At 40.7% G+C, this 27,976-nt stretch overlaps 1 protein-coding gene across 24 annotated transcripts in view; it reads right to left on the bottom strand.

The window, feature by feature from the left end:
- The window catches only part of IQSEC1 (IQ motif and Sec7 domain ArfGEF 1), a 341,869-nt gene that overhangs the window by 47,634 nt on the left and 266,259 nt on the right, over positions 1-27,976 (bottom strand). For 21 of the 24 annotated variants that reach the window (XM_040569093.1, XM_040569094.1, XM_040569096.1 and 18 more), the window contains 2 exons: positions 5,191-5,473; positions 324-1,588 (listed from right to left, as the gene is read on the bottom strand). In XM_040569093.1, coding sequence (XP_040425027.1) covers positions 324-1,588; positions 5,191-5,473 — 1,548 coding nt within the window. Of the gene's footprint in view, positions 1-323; positions 1,589-5,190; positions 5,474-22,933; positions 23,074-27,976 lie in introns of those variants that run through there. The other 3 variants (XM_040569089.1, XM_040569091.1, XM_040569099.1) reach the window with 1 other exon arrangement.

Raw genomic sequence — 27,976 nt, 5'->3', positions numbered from 1 at the left:
CCAAGAGCAGAAAAATCAGTTATTTGATCTAGGTGGCCTATTAACATGTCTCTGATTTTCAGGGATATATATATGTATATATATATATATGTATGTATGTATGTATATGTATGTATGTATATATATATATGTATATAAATATGTATGTATATAAAGCGTATTACTTCTTTAAAAACCTCTGTGAAAACACTGGGGTTATTTTTTCCACTGAAAAGCCAGTACCAGACTACCATCTTACTTACGTGATGCAAGTAAAATATTCCTTGTTCAGTGGCCATGTTTCTATCAAACGCAAAAAGAAGAGGAGGAAATGCTGTACTTACTTGTTAAAAAGGTTTAGTCCAATCCTATAATGGCGTTTCCTGATAATATCATTACTGAAGGCAGGGGAATCCCAGCTGTTACGAGTTTCTTTGTGGTATGTTTGTTTGCTCAAGGTTTGCTCCCTTAGACTGTCTCTAGAAGAAGATTCCGAGCTGCAATTTATTGTATCATTGGAGTTGGAAGTGCTGTTGATGCTGTCATTGTCTCCATCAGAATAATCAGACTCTGATTTGCTTTGCCTGTTTGCTGTGCCATTAATAGCTAAATGACTATCGATAGGCCTAGGCCGGTGTCTTGCCTCCTGTTCCTCTCGGGATATAATCTTGGCAGGAATATTGTGAGGGATATGTTTTGGGCTTCCTTGCTGACTAGTGATTCCTCGGTCATATGCGTTTTGTCTCTTTAATGAACCCCTCTCTGAGCGATCGCTCAAGTCCACCGAGCTGTCGCTGGGCGGCTCTATAGTTAGTAATGGTAGGTGATCCATTCTCATCCTCTGCTCCTGACATTCCAGGGAAGGGGTGCTCCTGCAGCTCGTATCAGTGTCTATCTTATCGTCCTTGTGGGTCATGGACCAGTACTCTTGAGAAGAGTTCACTGAGCGGAGCCTCAAATCAGATTCTGTGCTAGATGGTCTGTCAGCTGTCTGGGAAAGGGGCAGGGGTGGAGATAACTCCTCCTCGTCGATATACAATGTAACATCACTATATGAAGCTGTCATCTCATCAAGCTTCCTGTGATCCACATTGTGGATTGCTGGTTTAGTCTGAGCACAGCTATCCCTTTCCAGTTCGCGACTTCTGACTTGATCTGGAGTCTGGACTTCATCAGAATGTAGACTACGGCAGTTCAGCGCGTCATCAATGGACTCTGCGAGGGATTTCACTTGCCTGGAAAAAGCATCCTCCAGTTCCGTTATTGCATCAGCGAAATCAGTAGATGTTGCTGGAGACTTCATGGTAGCTGACTCTCCAAGGTCACCACATTCAGATTGTACCAGAGATCCCAGCTTTGACCCATCATTTGTAACAGAAACTTGTTTTCCTTCAAAATAAGAGCTGTGGACTTTCTCAGGTCCTTCAAAGGAAAACTGCATTCTCATATTGGACAGTACAATGCGTCTTGACATACGATTTTCAGACATAGAACTTCTAAGACGCTCAAAATTTTTGTTCATCTGATACTGGCGAAAAGCTGTTTGTATGGTACGAGCAGCATGTCTAGTTATGAGACGGCCTCCATATTTCCGTTCTAGCATTTCCACCTGTGAAAGGGTGAACACGCTTACTTTTAACTTGATGCATGTTACAACACGCTAAATGCCTTTAAAGTATAATAAATATATATATTGAACTTTAATTTTCAGGAATTTTTCATAGTGCATACTGGTTTTGAAAGTAAAAGCTCAAAGCTCCAGACGAACCACTGCACAAATAATGAACCAAACATTTGCAGAGTCCACCATAAAAATACAGACAAAAACATAGCTCTGTGAACTCTGTCATATAAAACTAAGGTGCTAGCAACTTGTCTGTGTGTTTAAGTGTTGGTTTTCACATATTAGCATCGGCATGCCCATGTCAAAGCAGACAAGATAGCACACTGATGCAGCGTAATGCAGTCATTTGTTCTTAGTAGAGAGAGCTGTTCTGAAAGTGAAATATGGGTACACTGCAAATTGTCATATTTTGGGAGCAAATTCTAAAAGTGGCTGTCACTGTTCCAGGTATGTATCATGTTCTACATGAATAAAAAAACAGGTAGCAGAGTTTCACTCAGGCCTGATATCAAAGCAAAACTGAGCCTCTGAGGCCAGACACATCCAGAGAAGTTGCTCTGAGAAAACATCCACATCTGCAGCCTTCCTCAAACCAAGAACATATTTTTCAGACTTTCTAAAGACAAGTTCAAATCTATTTTCATTCTCATAATTACACTCAGAGTTGCCAGTGTTTCCAATTAACAGAATAAATATGCAAAATAAATACATTATAAATGCTATCAATTTAACCTGAAAATGACACGTCAATGCTTTTGGAATACTCGTTAGAAATTTTCAGACCTTTCCTTCCACAATATGAAAAGCATCACTCATTTAAAAAAAAACACTGAATTAGATTAATAACTAGCTTTAATTACATTTTTCCCAATACTTAATTACTGTTCCCCTGATTAGTCTTTGCTGGATCCATATTATTCACAAACACAAAACGTCCATGACAAAACAATATGTTTACTACCGCCCATACAAACACCAGTTTTCTAACAGTGCTTTTGTGCAGGTCCAGGCAATTTTCACATATTCATCCAATGAATCAAAAGTCCTTTTTCCTCTCTCAAAAATCCAGGTACCCTTCTATCATTAGACATAATTCTTTAATTACTCATCTACATGCTTGTGCACACAAATCCCCTCCCTGCCACATGCTTCAGAGATCTCTCCAATTAATTGTTAAGTTCAGATATTGATGTGCAGAGCAGCATCATCCTCCTTCTGTGGGAGGAACTAAATGCTACTAAAAATATTTTCTAGTCCATGGTCTAGCATTCAGGAATTGTTGGAAAAGTATTTCTTTCAGTGCTATTGACAGGTTCAGCAGTTCCCACTCCCCTGCCACATTAAAGATTATCTTCTTCTTGGCTTGGTTGTTTTTAAATGCAAATCACTTATATTTTGTTGTTGTTCTAGCTGCAAAAATTATAACGCACGATTATTGGCATAACTGAGGAGGGCTACTGCCCCAATGGGCACACATCAGGATTACTGCTGAGGAACTGCTCTTCTGACCGCAAACTACCTTCTTTTAACTGAATTTAAAAAGCTGGGACTGATCTCTGAGCTAGGATTCTGAACATCTCTGAAAATTTCTCTCTAATGTGTCTTTAAAATATATTTAGCCTTTCACCCCAAATGGAAGTTATATTACCTGTTGCACATGTCTAAGAGGCTATGAGGTTATTTGGAAGGAATTCTGAAGGTGAAAAAAAATGACTAAGAACTTCTATCACAACCCTGCCACTCCCAACACACATTTGCTACTAGTTCTATCCATAGAATACATTAGGTCAAGTGTGTTTAAATAAATGTAAAAAAATATTTTGCTGGACTAATCACAGAACAAATGATGAAAATTAATAAAAATTTAAAAAATGAATTATCTGGACATTATTCTTGTAAGTAGGTTGTTGTCATTCAGGTTTGCACAGAAAATGACATCATCGTTGACTATCATGAATTAGGGGAGGGTTGGTGGGAATTTTAATTGCAATTATTTTGGAACTTGCCTACATGATTTACCAGACCAGTGATTGATATTTCTAATAAATTCTAATGCACATTTAGTGCACGTTGCTTTTAGGTAAAGCCTTAGACATTTTCTTAAATAGCTTAAGTATCTTCTGAGATTTCACTGAGAGCATTTTCAAAAGCAGTAAGCAACTCTTAGGTAGCAAGCTTCCTTTATGTATTATTGTCACTTTTTCATTCTGTGGGAGTCCCTGGACAAATACAAAACAACATCTGCAGTCCTCATTCTCTGTCATACTGGCATAAAAGGACACATGGAATTAACCTCTGCGGAATATCTGCAGTGCAGGACACCTCTTTAGTAAGCCTAGCGCTCTGTATTAATCCCTCAGGCAACATCTAGCATAAAACTGCCAAGGGTAGAAAAGAAAGTAACATTTTAGATCTTACAAGGAGATCAAATTTAATACCAGAGCTGGCATAAGCTAGATCAAGAATTAGGAACTTGGTATGTGCCCAGTTTGATACAGAATTAGGCAAGCATAAAGGCTAACCTAAAGTCCTAGTTGCTATCCCAAATACTGGCTTCAACTTTAAGTCAGAGCTTGAGCTTTGATCTTCCCGGCCTCTCTGGACAACACTATATGCCTCTCCAACCTGAAATTTTAGAACAACAAACAGATTGCAAATGAAAATTAGCCTCTATAAATTTCACTAACTATGAATCAGTGGTCAAAAATCGGGAGTAGTTTGCTTCCTGCAGAATCTGCAGAATTTTGCCTGCTTTCACATTGTCCATCTTAACATACAAGTTGGAGGGACTATGCACTATACCACGATGATTCACAGCACATAAAATATTGTGAGACAAGAGAAATCTAACAAAAAAACAAACATATGCATTGGTGCCTTGGCTGTTGTTCATCTATCAGTAAAATCCAGTGCATCCTTACAGTAGTAAGGTATTACAGCATTGATTTCAATTGTTAGATGTGGAAATCAAATGTTGAATATGGAAAATACATGACAATAAACATCTTTCAAATAGGACTACATTCAGAATAAAGCTTAAAAGGAATGACTGAGGCTGACTGACATTAATGTATTGCAGAAACGCCTTGTTAGGGACAAAGGCTTTGAATATTTACATAGCCTGCATCTAGTTCTTTGTAAGGCATATGGGAGTATGTGGTTGGGTAGAAACTAATTAAGACCCTGAATTCATCCCACAGACGTGAGGGAATATCAGCAGTAGTAGGCTCTTCCTTTCCTTCAGGAGCAACAAAGATATCCAGATTTCAAAATGACTGATTTTCTTAGAAAACCATTTTGCATTATTACATTCTTATAAACAGTACTAGTCTCAAGCATGAATCACAGTTCCTGATAGTTTTTACTTTTAACGCTATTAATGTAATTGTTGGTGTTCTTTCAGAGGGTAGGACATGGAAAGAGTTTAAAAGTTCAGAAATGCTCACTTTGAACTAAGCTGGTTGCAGGGAAAAAACAGTATTTTCAGTATTCTAACTGAAATGATGCTGAAAAAACCTTTTTCCCAGCTGACAAACATGTTGCCATTGTCATAAATGAGGTTAAAAAAAAAAAAAAAGCTCAAATACCTGCTTATCCTGTAGGTCTGAAGAGAGTTCATAGCTCTCAGAAAGTGATCTTGACCTTTTAATAGCTTCTTCCTCTGCTTGTTTTCGTAGTATGGATGTCGAGTGCTGAAGTTTCGGTCTCCGAGATCTCTGTTGTCCAGGGGAGACGGAATACAGCCCGTAAGCAGAATGATCGTAATGGTCTGGGCTTATAGCTGAGCTGTGTGTTATCGGTCCTTGGTGGTAAGCTGATGGGCTGTCCAAAGACGTGCCAGTTTCACTGCTTGGAGCTTCACCCTCAACACTAGACAGACAACAAAAAGACAGGAAAATCCTCAGGTGAGTACTGTATACCAAAATCCTCTGTAAACAAATAGCACAGTTTTGCTTTTTATGCTGCCATCCAGCACATGTTATTCAAATTCATATGAACTAGTTATTACAGGGTAATGTAGATAATGATGTCAAATACCACAGTTTTCACTGAAATTTAAGCAAGTCTCTATTTTTTTTTTGCAAAGGTCACCTTTAGAAGGTTAGTCAAGCAGGAGAACGGAGATTTCAAGCATTATTTAACTTTACACATGCTGAGTAACTCACTTAGCAACTGCTGTGTAAAGTAAATGAAAACACTTCATTTCTTAGAAGAACTACTATGAAGGAGAAGAGCTACTACGTTTCTCAAACCTAAAGTTTGGAAAAAGTAACTACAAGAGAAATCTCATTTATTTATCGGCTAGTGAGAGATTGCTCCCTTGGGATACTTTTGGCATGCTTTATAGTAAAGCATCCCAAGGGACAGTGTTTCTGGCTAATGAAAGTAAAATAGTTCCAGGTAGGGAATACACAATAGGAGCTATCTGGCAAATGAAATACTTTCTTTTCACATTAATGCTGCTACTGCTATGGAATAAAATAAAGAAAAAAAAATCAAACCTTCATATTAAAGGGCTGTACACAATAGGAAACATTTTAAAACTGAATCCTAGCCAAGCTTTATCTTGAAGCACTGATGACTTTTTAATGGTAATTTTTGTTTGATATTTGCAGCAGGACATTCTCACATTGCAATAGTGTACCTGCTCCCTTCTACAGTATCTTTTTTTCACATTTCGCATAAATTCTTACTATGTGCCTCATCCTGTGTACAGAGAGCATTGATAGAAAAATTAATTTTGATTTTTTTTTAATCACTCAAAGACTTTGCAAACACTCCTTCACACACGCATAAACATCAGTGCTTGCAGTACTTCCCCTACATTTTGTTTTAGGAACAGGTACATCAAAACTCTAAAGGCATACACAATTCCACATGCTCCCACAGTATCTTCTGTTTCACATACTGCTTTCATTCACATATATACAAACATAAAAAATAAAGCCCTTCTGTTGTCTCGGAAATGAAATGCTGTGATCCTCGCTACACACACATACCACAGCAGTCCCTTCAGCAGTTCAAAGTACGGAGTGACTTCTGAAAGAGCACTCTGCACCGGACTGCAGTGCCAGGAGAGATCAAGGTTAACACTGTCAGAGCTCTCCTCGCCTGCACGCTGTGTACTTTTCAAAGTGCAGGAGAAAAAAGACCCTTCAATTTCTCAAAACATTTCTATAAACATGTAGAACTGAAATTTCTCTTTCTTTGCCCATCAAAATATGACTTTATCCAAAAGGTATTTTCAAACATACTTTACCCGAGCTGGAAATATTTTCAGTCTACACACATCACTTTTTCCAAAAAGGAAGCTGACAGGAAACAAAATCCCTTTTGCTCAATGACACAGCTGGCTTTCAACTTAAAAATGATAAATTATCCAGAGTTTTGCTAGTGACTTTGAAATTGTGTAACCACCCATTAAAAACAAACAACTTTTTCCTCTCTAAAGTAGCCATTTCTTAAATTTATACTATTCTAAAAATGCTTCACACTCTCTCTTTAAATACTAAAACATATTCCTCTGTTCTTCTGCTGAACTAAGAGGCCGCACTATTTTGTGCATCCCAGGTTCCTGATTAAAATCCTATTTGTAAGAACTTTTCATACACACACGGTGAATTTGTTTTATAATCCAGTCTAAATAAATAGGAAGTCAGGAATTATCACCGTGTCCCCCTTCTTAGGATCTGTGACTTTTTTGCCTTCCCCTCCCCTAAAGTGTGACCTATTTAATAAAAACCCTGCCACATTGATTAAAATCTCACATTGACATCTTAATAATGATACCCTCAACGGATCACTTAGCCTTTTCTCAACAGAAATAATACTGCCCTGATCAGGAAAAATGGAAGTGAGTCTACCCAAGGTTCTGATTAAAGCTAGGGGTTTCTTCTCTGTTTTTAGTTTTCTTTCATACTTTTTCCAGGCAGAAATATGAGCCATGAATGAGTTGTACTGCTTGATCTCGTTTTGCTCACAGGCCTATTCCCTGCCATCACATGTCTGACCTTTGAAGCAGGGAAGTAATTATCTTTTACAACATGCAGCCTCCTGCACAGCAGTAGAGCAGCCCTTTAAAGCAAACGAGAATGCACAACTGGTACTGTGTATTGAGGGCTCTTTCCCATGCAGTCTTCCTTGTCCGTTAATTTAAGAAGAGCTGAAGCTTCACACGAGTGATTTCATAAAAATGCAGCTCCAGTGACAAAGAAAACCAGCTTGCTTTCTTCTTATTACGACTTTACGTATGCTTGGAAAGGAAAAATATTTCAAGAAATATTACTTGCGTGAAGTTCTGGTGCCAACAAAAGATGATTGCTCTGCTATGGAGGAAGTGCACTCGGAGCATCGTGCAGCAGGAGTTCGCCATTCACAATGACCCTGCCCGTGTCTGTTTGAAAGACTGTATGCTCAAAAGGGTACCTTGGCTTCAAAACAGAGCCAGTCACTGCAGGGTTAGAAGCTTCTTTTGTCTACCCTTGCACTAGAAAGGCCAACAGACAAAACCATCAGGGACTCTGTTCCTAGCTTGCAACATTGGTAAGAGTAAGTGCCCCTATGGCTAGGGGATAGTTAGACACTTCTCCAGCACTACTTCCTTACACTTCCCCATATGGATGAGAAATTTAGTACCTTACGTGCACTGCAAAAATGGACAACGACATAACAACACTGACCCAGTCTCTAGTAGAATTAATAAGAACTTAATAAAGGTCTCGGATTTGAGTCACCTGCCAGTATCCATACATGTCCAGTAGAATTACTGATAATTTCAGTACTCAGAGAAACTTACAGACAAATTTGGTTCATCCCACCTGCAATTTACAACAGCATACTACTAGGGAGAACAGCAATGCAGCAAGTATTCAATTCAGGAGAAGGCAGAGCAGTTGTCATTAACCTGTCATTTTTAAAACTTCAATTGCAATGTCACCCTCCTGCCTCAGCAGAAAACAGAGATTCATTATGCGACAAGCTAGAAAAAGAGAAAGGTTGTTTGCCAGTATTTTACAGAGAAACAGAGAATGGAGCATCTAAATGGTGAAAATAGAAATTAAATATTTAAAAATTCTTAGTACTAATAACTTGACTTTGCATGAACAAAACTTTAAAACAGTCATAGAAAAACTTTGCTTCCTTGAACATCTAAATCATTTTTCTGAAAGCATGACCAGTACTGTCTGAAGCAGGTTCTTTTAATCAGAAATTGTCACAGGCAGTTTCAGTTTGCATAGACCTCAATTTGTATTACTATTAAAAAACACTCCGAATCAAGGAACAATTGGGAATATGAAAAGCTTAGAGAAAAATGGAAAGAGACCGAGTACAGGATTTTTGACATATCCCAATGGATATGTACAACTACTGGCAAAAAACAGATTAACTTTACTTTTTCTAATTAATATAAACCAGTATTAAGTACCAAAGATAGATGGATTGAGGCATTCTCTTCTCTTTTGCATCTGTGTGGCTTTAGACTTCCTGCAAGAGCTGGGCAACACACTGCAAACAATTTTAAATTAAAATGCATCAACTGAGGTGAGATATGTGCACGCACGTAAGATCTGTTCTCTTCATCAGCAGGGCAGTGAGCTCGGGGTCCCCCGCAGCGCAGCAAGCTCCGCGTTCACCCGTGATGTGCGCTGAGCTCGAACAGCACCACACTCACAGCTCGCTGCTCTCTCTGAATTGGAGCAATACCAATGTGCGGGCAGTGGCTGCCACAAAGCTGCTTTTCAAAGTGATGTGCCTAAATGTAAAAGCTGAGCAACATAGAATGTAGCTATATCTTTGGACTACAGTAGCAAACAATAGATCCAAGTGACAAAATGTAAAGTAGAGGCTGTTGCTAACTAAGCTGAGGTCTGCTTTGTTGGTGGTTGTTTTACAGTTACTTCCCGCTATTCAGGTGATGAGTTTGCCTCAAGAATTACCTAATAAGAAAAAGCTCTGTCTTCCTTCTTCCCTCTGTCTACTGCCAAACACAGTCATGTGGTTAGCCAGGACCAAACCAAACCACTCCTCTCTGGGCATTTCAGCTGCATGAACCTGGCAGGTCTTTTTGTCCCTGTGTCTCATTTTACACATTCAGATCAGAAGTTGTTACTTCTGATCACAAAGGCTGTAATTAATTGACCAGTACACTAAAAACACCGTCATATTTTAAAACAACATAGTTTTCAGGACATTTGAATATTTACTACATTATTTGTGATCTATTTTTCATTTTTATATCCGTACCTTCCTTTTCCTTCAAGCCTTACCAAGTATTATCTGAGTAAAAGCAAATATCAACACAATAAGGACAACATTTTTAAGAAGAGTTTCAATATTTGAACTTTAAACTGAAACTGGAAAGAATGATGAAGACCTAAATTTCAGTAAAGACCAAACCCCAAGCTTTTCTATGAGTATAAATTTCCTAGTCCCACTGAGAATAACGGCCAAATGATCAGAGAAGCCACAAGTTTGCATCCATAGACACAAGCATTTACCTGTCAGAGGGACTATAGTATGAAAGAAGCAGAGATAATAACCAGAAAAGCAGAAATTGACTGCTTACTGAGGCCCGCTACCTTATCTTCAAAACTGCATGCATGTAAAGAGGAACCTCAGTAACATCAGAGGCAAGGGATCGCTGGGTATTCCCATTCACCCCAGAAACCTCACGGTTTGCACAGTGAAGCATCCCAGCACATTTGCAGCACTAGAATACAAAGATAATGAGAATATATGCCTACAGAAATCTTCAAATGCTGAAGCCAGTACACTGTAGACTGTAGATTTTGTTTGGAACCAAAAGCAATTCAGCATGCTTCTAAATAATATACATGCCAAACCCAAACTGCAGGCAGTATGTTAAAATAGAACCAAAAAACCCTCTGAGTAAATATTTGAGAAATGCTTTTACCAATAAATGCTCTCTGAAATCACTAGTAATTTTCATCACTCATTCAGAATGGACTTTCAACAGTGCAATATAAAGACATGAAATTGAAAACAGGCCCTAACAACTGGATGGTACATTCATGAGAACCAATCCACACTACATTCATTCTGTGAAAACATTGTTTTGGAAATAAAAAGAAGTGTGACAGTATAATATGTTTGTGCTGTTACATCTTAAAGCTTTTTCCATACTATTTTATATCCTTAAAGGAATTAACACAAACTCAAAGGTACACGTGAAATTCATCTGAATGGTGGAAGGTATGTACAAGTATGAACACAAGTAGGAAATTCACTGCCAACTTACATTCTAGCTGATAAAACTATCACTCAGCCTTGCCATGGCACCGCACATGCTCTGTTCTCGAGGAAACAGAAGGTTTTTAAAGCACAACTGTTGTACAGTCTGGGGCCAGAAATGGCAGTCAAAACTCCAGGCAGCCTACATAATTCAGACTGAACTTAATGAGGTATTTATACATTTATTTGCTGCAATCGTGAAGCATTTGCCTGAGTAGTAGTTCATTAAATTCTTCAAATTTATCCCATCTCTACTTTCCTGTTCTTTCCTGAATTGATGTCATTTGTTCCCATCTTCAGGAAAAATGGGGATAAACCTGGTTCCCTTTAAAACGTATCTACTGAGGGAACAGTTCAGCAAGCTGTTTTTTTTTGTTTTTTTTTCGGCCCCAGAAACATTAACAAATTAACTACAACTAAAGTATCTAGACACCTAGGGACTCAAACATATAATTTATGAGATACATTTAAAAGCAAAACAAAAAGACTGAAACTATTTACATGAAAACCTCATTTCATAAATATGATTCCCAGTAAAACTTCTACCCCATTCAAAAATACATATCCCATATAATTAGGCCCGAATGCCCAGGAAGCAAGAAGTGCTATGCATCTGTTTTACACCAACTATATCTTTTTAAAATTTGGAGGTCAGAGAAGTCAAACTCCAACCATAACTCCTAATTATAGATCCCCCCTTGACATGTATCCAAATTCTCTACCTAGCTCAAAGAACGCAGACCAGAAGTCGCCGTGGAACTAAGTGAGTAACAGACAGAAGCTCCATAGCAGCTGCTAGAGCAGCTGGTATGGCCAGACATTTCCAACATGAAGCCTGAAAAACACATCCTAAAAAAATGTTTAGGTCAAACCAAGGCATTCCACACAGGAACAAATCTCCACAAAAGTTAATTTCTTGCTTATAACTTTTTCTTTACAAGTGCAACAAAGTCCTAATTTGAATGTGAAATTTTAAACCACAATTACAAACAACACACTAACTAAAACTATGACTCCCCGTATGCAAGTTAATCTGAACATAAGCATTCATTTGACAGAAGGGTGCTCCCCACTGCTTCAAAGCTGGCTTACATTTCAGTACCTGTGGTGCCTTCTACTATAAACTAGGAGGTGTATTTAATTAAAGCTCTGACGTATGTATTGTATTAATTCAAACTATTCTCTACAAAAAGTTCTTAATGTAACTTCTTAAAATGCAAAACTAGCCATATGTAGTTCATACAAGCTAGTTTTTTTAATACCTCCCCCCTTCCTTCCAATATTCCCCAATGGGGTGAGAATATTTGAGCAGAAGTATGTTATTAGCACAGTTTGGAACAGATTACAATCTGGTCCTTACTTCCATTTCTGTTCTGTACTGCTCTAGTAAACAAAAGTCAATTATATTAAGAACTTACACAAATCCCCAAATTCAATAAATGCAATAACATTAACAAACCAATCTACCTTCAAATATACACTGTCAAAAGTTCAAAGCCATTACAATGGACAGCAGTATTCACAGGCATTGACGAAAGCTTTGATCCAGGAAAGAAATATTGACCGACTTGTTTTACTTAGAACACACTCTCAACAATTCAGCTGTTTCTGTTAGAAACAAATGAAAACTTTGAATATACATCAAAGTAATGTCCCAGGTAATTCATCTTACTGAAGTTATATATCATTGTACGAAAAATCCAGACAAAATTTGTATGTTCTCAGAAGCGAACACTAATAACCCAACCGCCCGATACTGTCACGCTCTGTGGAACAGGCTGCCAGCAGCACTCAGCTTCAGTGAAAGCACAGTCTGAGGACCACTGACAGGGCGGCCAGATCCACAGACAAATATCACTACGTGCCCTGCAAACCTTCAGTTGCCTTCTGGTCCAAGTCCTGCATTTAAAGTTACAGAAAATTCCTAACATCTGCTCACTTGGACGCTACCGACACTCATTAGATAAGCCCATAAAAGGTGTTTATTTATTATTTTTTTAGAAGACATTTTGACCCACAATCTTATATGCTACTAGCAGTAGCAGAGAGCAGGGGAAGAACAATGAGATATGATTTTCTCCTTTCTGAACAGGATGTAGGAATTAATGCACGCTTTCTTCTGTAGCAGAGATGCACACAAGCAAGATGAAAAGAGAGCCAAACAAAAATTTACCCTACTTCTTCATAACAGATTTAAGAACTAAGAATACACATTTGAAAAGAGCTTACTTGCGATTATCTTCAGCTTCCAGGGAGGAGAAGGAAGGTTAAATACCTCACATATCACCTTTGTCTAAGTCAAACAGTGACAGCACGTTGGCTAGCAGACATAAGTATCTACTACAGAAGGGTGAAAACCAAACCAACACAAAGCAAGCCATTCTCCCAGTACCCACTTAATGCCTTACGAAGCAGATCTCCTAAAGGCAAGGATGTATTTTTTCATTAATTAGCAGCTGGAAAGTAGCAAAGGAGCCTGACAGCATCAACGGAACTTGAACATGGGCTACAAAAGTTACCTTCTATCTCAGGGAAAGATAGAGAATACCATTCTCTGCTAAGCCGTGTTAATCATCACACAGCGCATATTTAATTAGCAGTGACCATATTTCATACTTTAAACTAAAAAAAAAAAAAAGGACAAAGTAATATTAAAAAAAGACTACAGCAATATTTTGAGGCTTGTGGCAGGAAGAGTTCTTAAATTTATCACCACAATTTTAAAATTTTTTTAGAGGTTTGTCTTTATTGTCAGCTGCTCGTCTTTGAGTGTCAACATAAAACATTATACAATATCACATATGCTTCAAAAAGATCTAAATCTGTGAAGGTCTACCTACTACAGGCTTTGTTTTGTTTCTCTTATGCAAACTCTTACAAATAGGAGAAGCTTTATAAATCTGTGGAGTTTCTCAATGCACCTGTGCTCGAATTTGACCTCAGCTACTTACTATTTGTTCAGATATATCATTCAGCACCTTGAATCCTCTCATTCACCACACATGCTACATATGACATGCATTTAAGAGAGTAAGATATTAGAGCACATTCTACCATTTATAATATCATGACATGACCTTCATACAATGCTAATTTTAAAGGGAAAGATTTAGTTTCTGCAGCTGAGAAAAACCTGATTTGCATGCACAGCTGAAGCAGCATTTGATACAATACAAAAATCCTTGGCGACGTACACCAGCCATCCTCGTCTTTCACCTCTGTTGTGGCTTCAGCTGTTGTGTCAAGCCAGCCAGAGGAAGAGGTGATGCTGAATGACACTGCTGAGAAATCATCTCGCTAGCAATTCGGTTCTGTAAGAAACTAAATACTAGTTTTCTCTGCCCATTCAGGCCTTGGTGGATAATAGTCTACAAGATGGGAAAGAATATGTTTATCATATACATGTGAATTAAAGATCCTTAATGAAATCCTATTTACTGAGTAATGAAAACTTTCAGGCATTGAAGTTTCATACCTAGAACAAAACTATATTCTCATCTTAGATCAAATACACTTGACAAAGCCTATTATTTGACTTATTTTAAGGTTTTAGCCCTTTGCTAGTTGAGATGATTAAAAATAAGGTACAGTACACACAACTCCCAGTGGCTGACTTCTCCCTGGAGTTACAGATAAACCTCATGAGGTTACGAAAGCGAAGTACTTACAGAAGCCAATCCAAATCCAAAAGGAGGGCAGACTGTTAACAGTCAGACCAGACAAAGAACTCTTACAGATTTAACCACCTAATCGTATCGCTCAGTTTTAAACGCTGCAGAAAGCCTGTACTTGGAGTGCCAACTACCTTGTGCCAAGTCTGAGCAAAAACAAACAAAAAAAGACAAAAAATGTACTAGCTTTCTCTAATGGAAAACAAAGTAATTTCAACATGCATAAATGCATACAGGCATGAGAATCTCTCAGCAGGTAGGAAACAAAATGGATAAAGGAGAACATAGAAGCCTTTTGCCCATTTCCAGCAAAGTTCAGAGTTTTGCTACAGACCAGTGAGAACAGGAACTGCCCTTGAGCTTTCTGCACACAGTGGAAGAAGCCTGAACTGCAACTCACTCGAACAGAATCGCTGCTAACCAGGCTTTAATCACAGGCATCCTCACAGAAGAGAGATTCTTTTTCCCTTGCAACACACCCGACATTTATATCAAAGTGTACAGAACTTAACATTTAGGGAAACAAAATGGTAAGAGCGCTTTTATTTGAAGGACGGAGTTTGGTGGGAAAGAAAACTTTTTAGCTCTTACTTAGATTCAAGACAATGTGTCCAAACACAGAAGGTACTTGCCGACATGCCCAGAAAGATATGCTGAATCTTACCACGTGCAAATCTTTACTCTCAGGACAAATGAGACATTAGATACCTACAGCCTCTAAATCAGCTAAAGAGCTGACACGCTTCTTCTCATTCACAAACTTCCTTCCTTTTACATTTCCTCTCCATTATGCTGACTCCATACATTTGATAGTTCTTTCACTGTCAGTGAGGAATTAAATAAATGTAGGCTTTCAGCAGGGCTTCTGACCCACGTCACTGATCACAAACAAAAAACACAACACGGTAGCAATTCCTGTCTTGGGATCCTATAGGTGCTATTTCAAAGCTTACTATAAGCCAAGAACGTTTTCCCTACAAAGCCTATCCATTATCACATTTTAAAATCTGCTCTAACTAACTTTATTTGCTATTGACAAATAGAAGACCTCCTGCACATTTACAGAACTGGGGTAGTCGCCAGGTTGAACGAAGCGCAGCAGCTCCATTTGGGTGCAGCCCACGCGTGCCCAGCACAGCTCTGCGGCTCAGACCACTGGCGCCCTGCGCGGACTCCTGCCGGTGCAACCGGCCGTGGCTGCCGCGGCAGGCTGAGCAACCACAAAAGAACACGGGGTCTGAAACACAGAACTCGGGTCATTCTTAGAATTTACAGGCTCTTTACCACGATGTGATCCACAGATCATTCCATAATAGAAAATGGTCTTTTAGGACAAGGGTAGAAGCCTGGTTCCTGAAAACAAGGGTCACCATTTTGTGAACCAAAAATCACAGAATCACAGAAAGGTTTGGGTTGGAAGGGACCTAAAGCCCACCCAGCCCCACCCCCTGCCATGGACAGGGACCCCTCCCACCAGCCCAGACTGCCCCCAGCCCCATCCAGCCTGGCCTTGGGCACTGCCAGGGATGGGGCACCCACAGCTCCTCTGGGCAGCCTGCGACGGGGCCTCGCCAGTCTCAGAGTGAAGAATTTCCTTCCTGTGTCTGACCTAAACATACCCTCTTCTAGTTTAAAGCCATTACCCCTTAATCCTATCACTGCACCCTCTGACAGAGAGTCTCTCCCCAGCTTTCCTGTAGCCCCCTTTAGGCACTGGAAGGCTGCTATAAGGTCTCCCTGGAGCCTTCCATTTTCCAGGCTGAACAACCCCAGCTCCCTCAAGGCCCTCTCCATACGAGCGGTGTTCCAGCCCTCTGAGCATCCTCGTTGCCTCCTCTGGGCTCACTGCAACAGGTCCACATCCTTCTGGTGCTGGGGCCCCAGAGCTGAATGCAGGGCTCCAGGTGGGGTCTCACAAGATCAGAGCAGAGGGGGAGAATCGCCTCCCTCGACCTGGTCATGCTTCTTTCGGTGCATGAAGAATGGAATATCATACAACGGGCTCTTTGCAAACACAGATTTTGAAAGTGTCTACCACAGATGGTCAGAAATGATCTTGTGCAACATGCTGCACTATGGCTGCCCAGGAAAACCTGAACTACTACTTTTCTTCTAGGCGAACCCAATCAAAACCATCTTGATCATGTTTTTAATAACAAAAGATTCCAAGACTACACCAAGTTGTTACCGTTTGGGACAATTTCCAATAAATGCTGGGCAATCCTCTCCTGTTTCACAAAGGATTAACAGTGTTACAAACAGGAAACATTCTCCCCAAAGTTGAGGCATTAGAATCAGTTCCTTCTTCAAAACAGCTTCCAGTCAATACTTCACAGCACTGATTATCTCCGAAACAAGTTTCACAAAGCAAAAGAATATATAAACAGCAGTAATGAACTGTCTTTTGAGAATCTAAGAACAGCTGAAAACATTACCTAACATTTAACACCCTGTGAAATGTCGTTAGCTTCAAAGCATGAGAATCACCCCAGACACCTCTAGAATGGAAATAAAGCAGCTGTTTAACCACACATTGCAATAAAGCAGAACCACGTAAGAAAGAAAAATAAAGATAATTTTTATTCCCAATTGAGAACCCAGAGAGAATTTAGGTTAAGAGAAAAGCTATAATTAAGTTGAAACATGACCAGAGAGCCCGGGTCTTACACAGGCTGTTCTGTTAAAATACTGTCAGACCTTGCGGAGCTGCAGCTGATCAGGAACACCGCCGTCCATCTCACTTGAATGATGACTTCCTCAGCACAACGTCCCCAAGCGATGAGGGGAAATGCTGTCTTAGGGAGCATCTCTAAAGGCAGGGGTGCTTCCAACTAAATCATCTGTTTCTTCCTAAAGATTTATCCTGAGTTCTGTGGGAGTACCAACACAGCCTGCCCCTGCCTCGACTCATGAAAACTGACAGGATTACAACTAGAAATCAGTAAGGCTGTAGGCTACAGTGAAAAGAATACACCGAACTCAAGTTACATACAGAACAACACAGGGATGGCTACGCTACAGTGCCCACAGCTGCTGTTGTATTTAAACTCTTCATGTGATCCGAGGTTGAGTTTGGTCCGGTCTACCATGAAGGCTGGGAATGAAAATTAAATGAAAGTCAAACTTTCCCTTTTTATGATTTTATGACTGGCTGTACATACACCCTGTAACAGAAAATGCATTGAGTTTGTGTCTTCCTTTCCTTTACACTCCATAAAGATGACAGGGAGGTCATGCATATAGCAACAAACAGAAGGAAGTTAGTTTTCTTTCTCTCTGTTCTTACCAAAACATTGAAAATCATGACATGTCCATCCTTGTTAATCTGGCAGATCTTAAGGACAACTGAAATGTTTGGGACTAAACAATGCAAGTCGTCCCGCCCCCCCCAAACAAGATTGATAATTTTGGGATTCCTTTTCTATTCACTACAAGTAGCCACTTATTTAAAAGGAAACCAAATGTAACTGTTGCATTTTGTTTGTGTTTGCACAAGGCAATGGGGCCCTTGGTCTTTATACAGAAGTTAAACTCAGATGACACTGAGCTACTGAAAGAATCTGATTACCAGATATACTACATCAATTTCCTGTATTAAAGGCTACCAAAGCCAGCCATTCCAATTTTCTGCTTCTCCCACTGAGATAAAAGGGTTTGATTTTTTTATCGTACCAAAGCCTGGCCTTTTTACTTTATTTTTATTAATAACAATTTACAATATTATATTCTATAATTATTCACGATAATTTTATGAAAATGTTTTTAGCCTTTTGTCTATTGTAAGGAAGCAAAAGAAGATTTATTTAGCTAAATTTACAGTCCTCTTTAACATAATACTAGGGCTTTGTGCTGCAGTGGATTAAAGCAGCATCTGTTCTTCTCTGGAAACCTGGAGTCAAATCACAGCAGCACAGTAAACTTGCCAACTCCGTCTGTACCCTAATTACAATTGTCCTTACCCCAAATAAAATTTAAAGGAAATCCTGCAAGATGCAAGAAAGCCTATAGTTATGTAACTAAAATGATTTTGGTTAATAAGTGGTGCTAAAAGCCCACAGTTGGTAATTATTTTATGGGGGAAAAAAGTGTGAATTAAACAAATGTGTACTTACATAAGTTTTCTCATAAAATGGTAATATCCAGCATGCTGAAAAAGTGAACTTTAAAATCCAGGGCCTGATTCTGCTCCTATAACTACACTGTCCCGTTAGACAACAGAAAAATAGAAGCAGAACTGGGAATATGAATTCACCTTGTGGCCTGTGCTCGACTTAAACATAAATGAAATCTAACCAAAGCACTTAACAACAACACCAGCACACACTTTCACCCCAAACCCAAGATTCATCTGTTCAGAATTTCAGCTGTTCTGTTGAGCAGGCAATAGCTGGGTTAAGGGCCCATCTATTTCATGTAAGAAGTAGCATAATCAGGGCCCCATCCTGAATATAGCTTCTGAGATCTCCTGCAGTTCTGTTATTAAATAAACATAAAAAGCAATAACTGATTGACAGCTACTGTGATTAAAATATGCCTGGCTCTGAAATTAATAACAATATTCCCATTGACTCTTTTGGAAAACCAACTACACAAATGCTGAAATAGGAAGAAAATCACCCTCTTACAGCATCCTTCATAAGTGATGGTAAATCCTTGCAACAAAGAGGCAGAAGAGGCACAACAACCCAGCCAAACTATGTCCATGCGCCATAATCACAGAATCACCTAGGTTGGAAGAGACCTCCAAGATCTAGTCCAACCTCTGACCTAACACTAACAAGACCTCCACTAAACCATATCACTAAGTTCAACATCTAAACGTCTCTTAAAGACCTCCAGGGATGGTGACTCAACCACTTCCCTGGACAGCCCATTCCAATGCCTAACAACCCTTTCGGTAAAGAAGTTCTTCCTAATATCCAACCTAAACCTCCCCTGGTGCAACTTTAGCCCATTCCCCCTTGTCCTGTCACCAGGCACGTGGGAGAATAGACCAACCCCCACCTCTCTACAGCCTCCTTTAAGGTACCTGTAGAGTGCGATAAGGTCACCCCTGAGCCTCCTCTTCTCCAGGCTGAACAATCCCAGCTCCCTCAGCCGCTCCTCGTAAGACTTGTTCTCCAGACCCCTCACCAGCTTCGTCGCCCTTCTCCGGACTCGCTCGAGCACCTCCACGTCCTTCTTGTAGCGAGGGGCCCAAAACTGAACACAGTACTCGAGGTGCGGCCTCACCAGAGCCGAGCACAGGGGGACAATCACTTCCCTAGCCCTGCTGGCCACACTGTTTCTTATGCAAGCCAGGATGCTGTTGGCCTTCTTGGCCACCTGAGCACACTGCTGGCTCATATTCAGCCAACTATCAACCAATACTCCCAGGTCCTTCTCTGCCAGGCAGCTTTCTAACCACTCATCTCCCAGCCTGTAGCTCTGCTTGGGGTTGTTGCGCCCCAGGTGCAGGACCCGGCACTTGGCCTTGTTGAACTTCATACAGTTGGCCTCAGCCCATCGGTCCAGCCTATCCAGATCCTCCTGCAGAGCCTTCCTTCCCTCGAGCAGATCAACATACGCACCTAGGTTGGTGTCGTCTGCAAACTTACTGAGGGTGCACTCAATCCCCTCATCCAGATCATCAATAAAGATATAAAGAGAACTGGCCCCAGTACTGAGCCCTGGGGGACTCCACTAGTGACCGGCCTCCAACTGGATTTTTTCCTCCTTCAGTTGTGGTCCTTCACAGATTTTTTGAATACAAGGAGAACGGGCAGGGTAGAAAGAACCACAGGGTAGCCTGAACCACTCCTTTGCTCCTGTCAGAAACGGGTAGAAACCAGGAGCTGTGTGGACTTACAGCAAAGTGCATCTGTCTGGGTCTTGAGACCAGGAAGATCTAGTGGATAATTTCCAGGACAGCTTTATGACATTAATATTTCCAAAACAAAGCTGCGCTGATATCAGGCTAAATCCAGTTTTACTCATTGGAAGTCACACAGATGAGGCTCTGAAGTTAAGGCTACAGTGTCTTGAATTTCAGGTGGAACACCGCACAGCATGTAAGGGAATGTGCTTCACTAGCAAAGCAGCACCCCCCCACTTCTAGCACCCTGTGTCCCAGTGGTCCGCTCGAGCCGCCTGACTCCTGAGTATGAGTGGTGTTCAACATCAAGAAGCACAAGTGAAATAAGTGAGGAAATGTTAAATACCTACAGGTATACAGGTAGCACACCTCCACAACTGGAGCCAATGCTGGTTTTGGTCCAGGATGACACCTTGCATCCACCAACAGGGGACGGGCTACTATTAGGCAGCCTCTGTACCTCAGCTACTTCTTACTGGTGTTCAAGGCACACGCAGTTTGTAAGCATAATTAGAGTAACTAAGCAAGTGTGCTAAGCTGCTACACAATTATGAGATCTTCCTCTTCAGAAAGTTTGGTCCCTGAATTGCCATCTTTCTGTCTGGGAGAAAGAATGATCAATATAAAGAAAAACTACGTTTCGAAGCTGTTGTTCCTCCCGAAGTCCTAGCAGCCAACTCAAACATCCTCAAGAGTGTGAAACAATCCCAGCCCAGAGGTGATGGAAGATTATTCTCGTGAAGACTAAATATCTGGGGGAATACCTTTTGTAGCCACACAAACAGAAACGTAATTCTCTTCAGAGAATTTGCATGTAGCAAGTATGAAATGGTCACAGGGTGAGAAAAAAAAACGCGCAAGGTCACGGGGCCACCTGGCCCAAGAGGTCTCTTCCCAGCGCCCACGAGGTGCAATCCCGCTGCCAGCACCTGCCTTGTCCAGCAGAGCAGGGCCCAGCTGCAGCGCTGCCTCAGTGCCCTGCAACTCCCCACGCAGATTTGCAAGGAGAGCAACAAACCAGTTACTGGTCAACTTCGCATTTGCACTTTTCAGGTGAAAAACTGAACTCCTTGGGCATCCTTATCTGAAAAGGACAAATTATTCAAAGGATTGGAATTGCAAATTGTTTATTAACAGAGCTTCCAGAAAGCTGCTAAAGGGGCAAAGAAACAACTATGAGCTGTTGACACAACTGAGTGCTATAACTTTCACTGGTTAACTCCAACTCTGGTATTACAATTATATCTTTGATTGTTTCAGATTAGTAGAAATAGGAAAAAAAAGGATGATAGCTGAATTTACACATGCAGCCGTGACACTGACTGGGCTGCCTGTTCAACTGATAGAAAAAAACAGCTGACTACCACATACCAGTACCCTCAATGGCTGCAATTTCAGCAGCTAGAACAGGAGATCACAACAACAAAACAAATCTGGTACAAAAGCAGAAGTAAAATGAGAAATAGGTCATTTTATCTGGCAGGACTTAAGTTCCCCAAAAGCACTGTATAGATCCCCTTCATATAGATGTAGAATTCAATGTATCTGCTGCAAGGATAGACACGGTTAAACGCAGCCATCCAAACTCAGTACTCAGCGATTCCTCTTTTAACAGATCAGGCAGAATAATCAAGTTTAACTGAAAGGAAGTGCAGAGCAACGCGCAAATGGAGAAAAAAAGACTGAAGCATCATTGAACGGCAAAATGTAACTGTGTGAATACAGGCAGTGTGTAACTACAGTCACATTTATGAATTACGGTATGTAGCAAGCCATGCAAATGTAACCTCCTTTATGCAAATAGTACCGACTCAACACACGAAACTTACCAGCTCGACTTTGTTATGTCCCTTAGGGATAAAATGAGCTCAAACATATGACTGTAAACTGTACTATAAAGCGTTTTTCTTATCAAAAAACATTTTCCTTTCTTTTACAGGAAAGACACTTCTGCAGTCACATGCAGTTATACCGAATGTAGACACTTCCTCCTTTTATAGTTTTCCACATAGGCACTCACACAGTTTACAAGTGCCCATCTTTATTTAAATTGCATATTTCTCTAACAGGCAGTCACCTCAGAATATCATGCCTTTTTTTTTTTTTTTTTTTTTTGAATAAACTTTCCTGGTTTCTGCAGGGATAAATTTATTTATTTTGCGAGCGCACTTGCCAGGGTGACTATTCCAGTCTCCCACAACCTGCGCACGAAAAGAATTTGTGTGTTTGGTTTTCAGGCGGCTCGCAGCAGCGTCCTGCAGCCCTGTGCTTTGGACGCGTTAATTAAACAGTTAATGGCACAACAACACGGGGTACGTGCACACGAACATGAGAGACCAGCCGCCTGCTCTTCTTGCACCAGTTCTTCGGGACGCCGGCTTTAGCGGCCTTTGGACCCGTTCCCCCCCGCCGAGCCGAGCCGTGCCAGCCCCGGCACCTGGCACCGAGCCCCTGAGGCGGCCCCGGCGGGGCCCGGCCCGGCGACGGGCGGGAGCAGCCCTTTGTGTGACAGGACGCCCCCCACACCCCCCGGCCCCACGCCCGGCGGCTCACCAGCTGTCAAGCTCCAGCTCCAGCAGCGACTGGGTCCTCTCGGAGCTGCAGTGCAGGCACCACATGGCCGGGCCGGAGTGCCGGGCGGGGAGCCGGGCACCGCCACCATAGCCGCCCCGCCGCCCGCCCCGCCCCGCCCCCGCCCGCTCCCCTCAGCGGCCGCGCGCGGTGGGGGGGGATGCGCGTGCACGGCGTCAGGCGCGCACGCGCTCACGGGGCGGTTTCCCGGGGAACGCGGGGCGCCAACGGGCGCGCGCTTCCCTCCTCAGTCACTCGCCTCACGGTGCCAAACGTCCCGCCGCGTGTGTCCCCTTGCCTGGGCAAGGAAACGGGGCGGTGCTGTCGACATCACAAGCATTCAGACACCGTCTCCACTTCATAACAGTCCAAATCCTGTTTCCTTTCAATAAAACTTTCTGTTCTGCGTCGCGCTGCGATGGGATGGGTTGAGGTTCTCAATTACCAGGCAAAAAGCGAATCCATCCTGTGAAGCACGTACCAAAGATAACAGTACACCAAGTGCTGTGGAGGCTGGGTGACAGGAGAACAACCATTCTGTGAGGAGAGGTTGATTTATTACAAGAAAAAATAGATCTATCAGAACCACGTTTTTCGATAAAAATGAATAATTCAAAAAAGATTTTCAGGTCTTATTATCCTTCGCTGTTTCACTGAATTCTGACCCAGAAAGCTTCTCGATTTTGCTGTATCATGTCCTCAGCATTTCTAAGTGGGAATGGAAGGAAACTTCCACTACCTCCAAAAACTCGTAGCTAAGTGGTAAAGCAAGTTCTGGCAGGCACTAACTCCTCGCTACAATCACGCACACACACACACACACACTATATATATATATATATATATATATTTCATCATCACTGTATTTGACAGATCCCTCCTATTTTTTTCTGAAGCAGATTCACCCTGCAGTAATTAAAGTATTGCCAGAAATAAAGTCTAAACAGAGTTAATTAAACTCAGTAATTCATAAATGAAAACCATCTTATCTCCTACAATACTGTAAAATGCATTTTAATTTATACACACCTCTTCTGTAGAAACCACAGTTCTGCAAAAATGAGAACACAAATTATATAAATTTCTCTCACATAATAATATTTTACACGTTTTTATCAAAAATGCTTATGCTTCACGATGCTTTCCAAGCCTTCCTCCCTCAAGGCCTGGAAATGAGAGGGTTTGCAGTGTATCTGGAAGGTTAACTCAAGCTCTGGGCGCTAAGGAGTCAGCCAGTTCCAGGGCTCGTTGCTCCCAGGGAACATCACCTACCAGCTGCCTGCTCCCATTCAAAACGCTGAGCTCCTCTGCTGATCTCCACCACAAATAATTTTGAAGAGTACTTGCTCTTCAAAACTTACAAAGACTACTCCCAAAGCATTTTTAGTTTTTCAGGTCAAAAGAAACAGCTGAAAATGCACCATAAAGCCAGTAGATAAATACTGCTACCCACAGGTACAAAGAAACGAGTGTTTCAAAAAATAGTAAGGCTCATGTGATTAATATCCTGTAATAACACAAGAAAGAAAGACAAGTTTTAAGTTTTGGGTTTCCTGTGAAAACATTTCATGGAACCGTCAAAACAACTTGCTTTCCAAATTAAGTTTGCCATCATCAAAATAAGCATCATGTCTATGTAAGCTGGGCAAGCTAACCACAGCCACTCCTTGTCTTCTTTAGATGCCAGAGTACTGGAGAACTGGAAGCTCATTAGGAAAACAAGAACCATTCTTGCAGGGTTGTTGGTGTTTGGTTTTGGAGTTTTGGGCTTTTTTTTTTTTTTTTGGGGGGGGGGGAGGGCACAGGGGCAGGGGATGTCAGTGAGTTTACTTCTAAAAGGTTCATTCATAATCGTTTGCACAGTATTTACTGAAGTTTTTGGAGGGAGAGAGCAATTTGCACTATACTTTTTAGGAATGAAAATATTCCAGCACAAACACTGCCTGATCTTTGTAGTTTGGGAAAACTCAGTTTAGTCAGAAACTAAAAATGTAGCTCAACAAATCAGGCACAAGAAAGAGCAGATTAAAAGGCTAAGCTGTACCTTGTACTGTGTATACCACATACCCCTTATTTACAACACATACCATGAGAACTGATCACATCTGTCTGGATGATAAAAGAATCAAAACAACTGTACTTAAACATAGTTAAACCTATGGATTGAATGTGCATTTTGCATAGTTTCCTAAAGAAAGCATTAGGCATGGATTCCAATAAACCTGGCTTTAACCAGCTTTCAGTGAAACTCAAATATTTTAAGGAAGGGCACACCTATACTAACTGTTTTGATAGTAATGTTCCTGCAAGTCTATAACCAGAGACTATTTACACTGCAGCGCCTGCTTTCAACATCTAATACTTATCCAGGCGGTCTCTTAGTCTCTTCACTAGAGAAGTCTTTGACGTTCTGGGGTAGACAGACACTGCGACAATGCTTTTTTCTCGTCCTGACTCAACGCCCTCCTGCATCAAGCTTCGTCTCTACTTGTAAACAGAAACAAATCCAAAACAGACATAAGCAGTCCCCAAGCCAACTGCTAAATGGAAACTGGTTTCCAGAGAAGTAACCCAATGCAGCCAGTCTGAGCGTAGGCTGTGAAGGAGTATATATACTGGAAAGGGAAGCTGAGACACTCTGACCTCAAAAGCAGTCACGGAATTTTCTGAGGATTCTGCTCAACCTCTTCCAAATAGAATCTTCCTTCTACTGATACAAAGGTGCTAAATAAGCAAGCAGCCTATCAACACTAACATACCCCATTTCAAATATTACGTGGATAATTGTTACAGCTTCCCCCACCCTCAATTTCAATAACCCCAAATTTCCTGCAACGTTTGCATTAAATTACTTCTTGTTTTCAGTAAGGGTCCTTACAACCTGAAGCAGAGATTAAATACCAAAATCATCTACATATTCAAGATCTCACATGTATTCCAACAAGAGAAATTAAACACAGAAAAACAAATTATTGATGCACTATGCAGATGGCATTGTGGTTTCAGAGGTAAGGCAGCCCGATGCAACTATTTTGCAAGGGATTTTTTGTTTATGTTTAAGCATCCAAAATCCATCTTTGCTGAACCACAATCCACAGCATGCAATCCAGCAGGTAACAGGCAGGTTGTGATTTTTCATAGACAGGTAGGCTTGACTTTTAGGACAATTTTCTGGTGGTACACAGCTACATATTTTTGCTATCCTGACTATATAGGCGGGGTGCTTCTGCTCTGTGCCAAACATACAGAGGTGATGTTTCAGAAGAGGGGGGCCAGGAGAGAATCTAACAATGCAGAGCTCATGCTAACGTCTATACCACTTATCTGCACTTTGTAGGAAGCTTTGGCAGAACCAATGTGACTGACAGAGGCTGTATACTCTGTTGTTCCCCAGCTGCCATCTAGCTGGCATTAGAGCTGCCTCCAAGGCACTGTACAACTACGCAAAGCAGAGTAAGGAGACAGGGAAGTAAGTTTTCATATCTTAGCATTCTTATTCCTTGTATATTGTTGTAGCACAACTAGCAGTACAACACAAACTTATCTTTGCTTCATTAAAAAAAAAAAAAGATTTGTTTGACTTAAGAAGAAATTAAGGAACTAGAAAATCTGTGTAAGAGTAAGTAAATCAAGATTCACACTATGAACTCATACTTGCTAGATCAGGCCAGAATTTAGAGGCAAATAGCTATGAAGCAAGCAGGCTGGCTGGCCTCAGGAAGGGCTTACTATTGACAACTGGTTCATTCACCCTGTTTTTTGGCCAGTGTGACCAGTAAATACTAATGACAAACTCACGAAGGCAGCTCCAGTTTTGCTACCATTATTAATGCATTTAACACCTCAGTAGTGAATGCTAGACTATTCAATTTTCCTTGCTAAAGCTAACTGTATTTTATTTCTAATACAGAAACATAATTAAACCTTAAATTAAGCACAACACTGAAATTTTGGTATATCCAGTAATTTACATAAATCACAGTTATTTAATGTGTTAATAGCTAAGATAAAGTTTATAAACCCCCAGAGTGCAACAAACTCAATTTGTAATTATGAGCACAGAGCAATTTGTGTAACATGTCATCTAAATCTACAGTAATTATGACCCTGCTTAAGGGTAATTCCCATCTTAATCACATTTAATACACCATTATTTCCAAGATCTAAAAGGCTGAAATGGGTATTTATCTTGCATTTTGTTTGAGTAAAAGCAAAGTGCTACCAGGAAGAAAAAGAAAAAAAGAAGAAGAAACTAGGGTTGTCTGTATACTACAGAGTATAAATACAACCATGGAGCCTCAGACAATAAAACGCATACACAAGCCAAATTACCTCACTCCTCGCTCAGTGGGCTTTCGGGGGATCCTAATCCAATTCATCACTTGAAAAAAAATATGCTAACACATAAAGATCCCCCCCCGACCCTCCGATGTACTCTTGGCTTTTCTTACCCTCCATCCCTCCACAGTTACCTGTACACTTAAGGAAAGCAAACTGTTCTTTAAAAAATATGGGGATATATTGGTTCTGAGAATGTACAGTACAATGTTTTTTCACAGTATTCACATGATGAAAATTATCAATAAACATTAATTGATTCTTATACTGTATAAACATAGCATACTGTGATCATTTTCCCTCGTGACCTGGAATTGCATAGAAATTCTCAAATATGCCAAATAATTCTCTAAGAGCTAACACTTTACTGTATTTATCCTAGTTTTGTATCCTCCAAATTGATTTCATCTTTTCTCATATAAGCCCCCTCATTTCCTATGGCTGTGTCCTAGTTCACTTACTATTTTTTTAGTGCCGATATACAAAAATTAGCATTAAAACAATAACTGCAACTTCACTTCATTTTTAACTGAACTTAAAAGGCCTTTAAATAAACACATCTGGGAAAAGGCTTTATGGTGTCGGTTGCCATGGAGCAGGCAAAACAATGAGTCTTTGTAGTTGCTTTGCTCTTCTAAGAACAGACCCAAAGCCTATTTAAGGCGATGGAAATCTTCACTGACTTCA

The sequence above is a fragment of the Cygnus olor genome, chromosome 10 (genome assembly GCF_009769625.2).
Source record: "Cygnus olor isolate bCygOlo1 chromosome 10, bCygOlo1.pri.v2, whole genome shotgun sequence".
Taxonomy (NCBI): domain Eukaryota; kingdom Metazoa; phylum Chordata; class Aves; order Anseriformes; family Anatidae; genus Cygnus; species Cygnus olor.
Note: the sequence above shows the minus strand (reverse complement) of the source record. Positions and strands in the feature narration are given on the sequence as shown.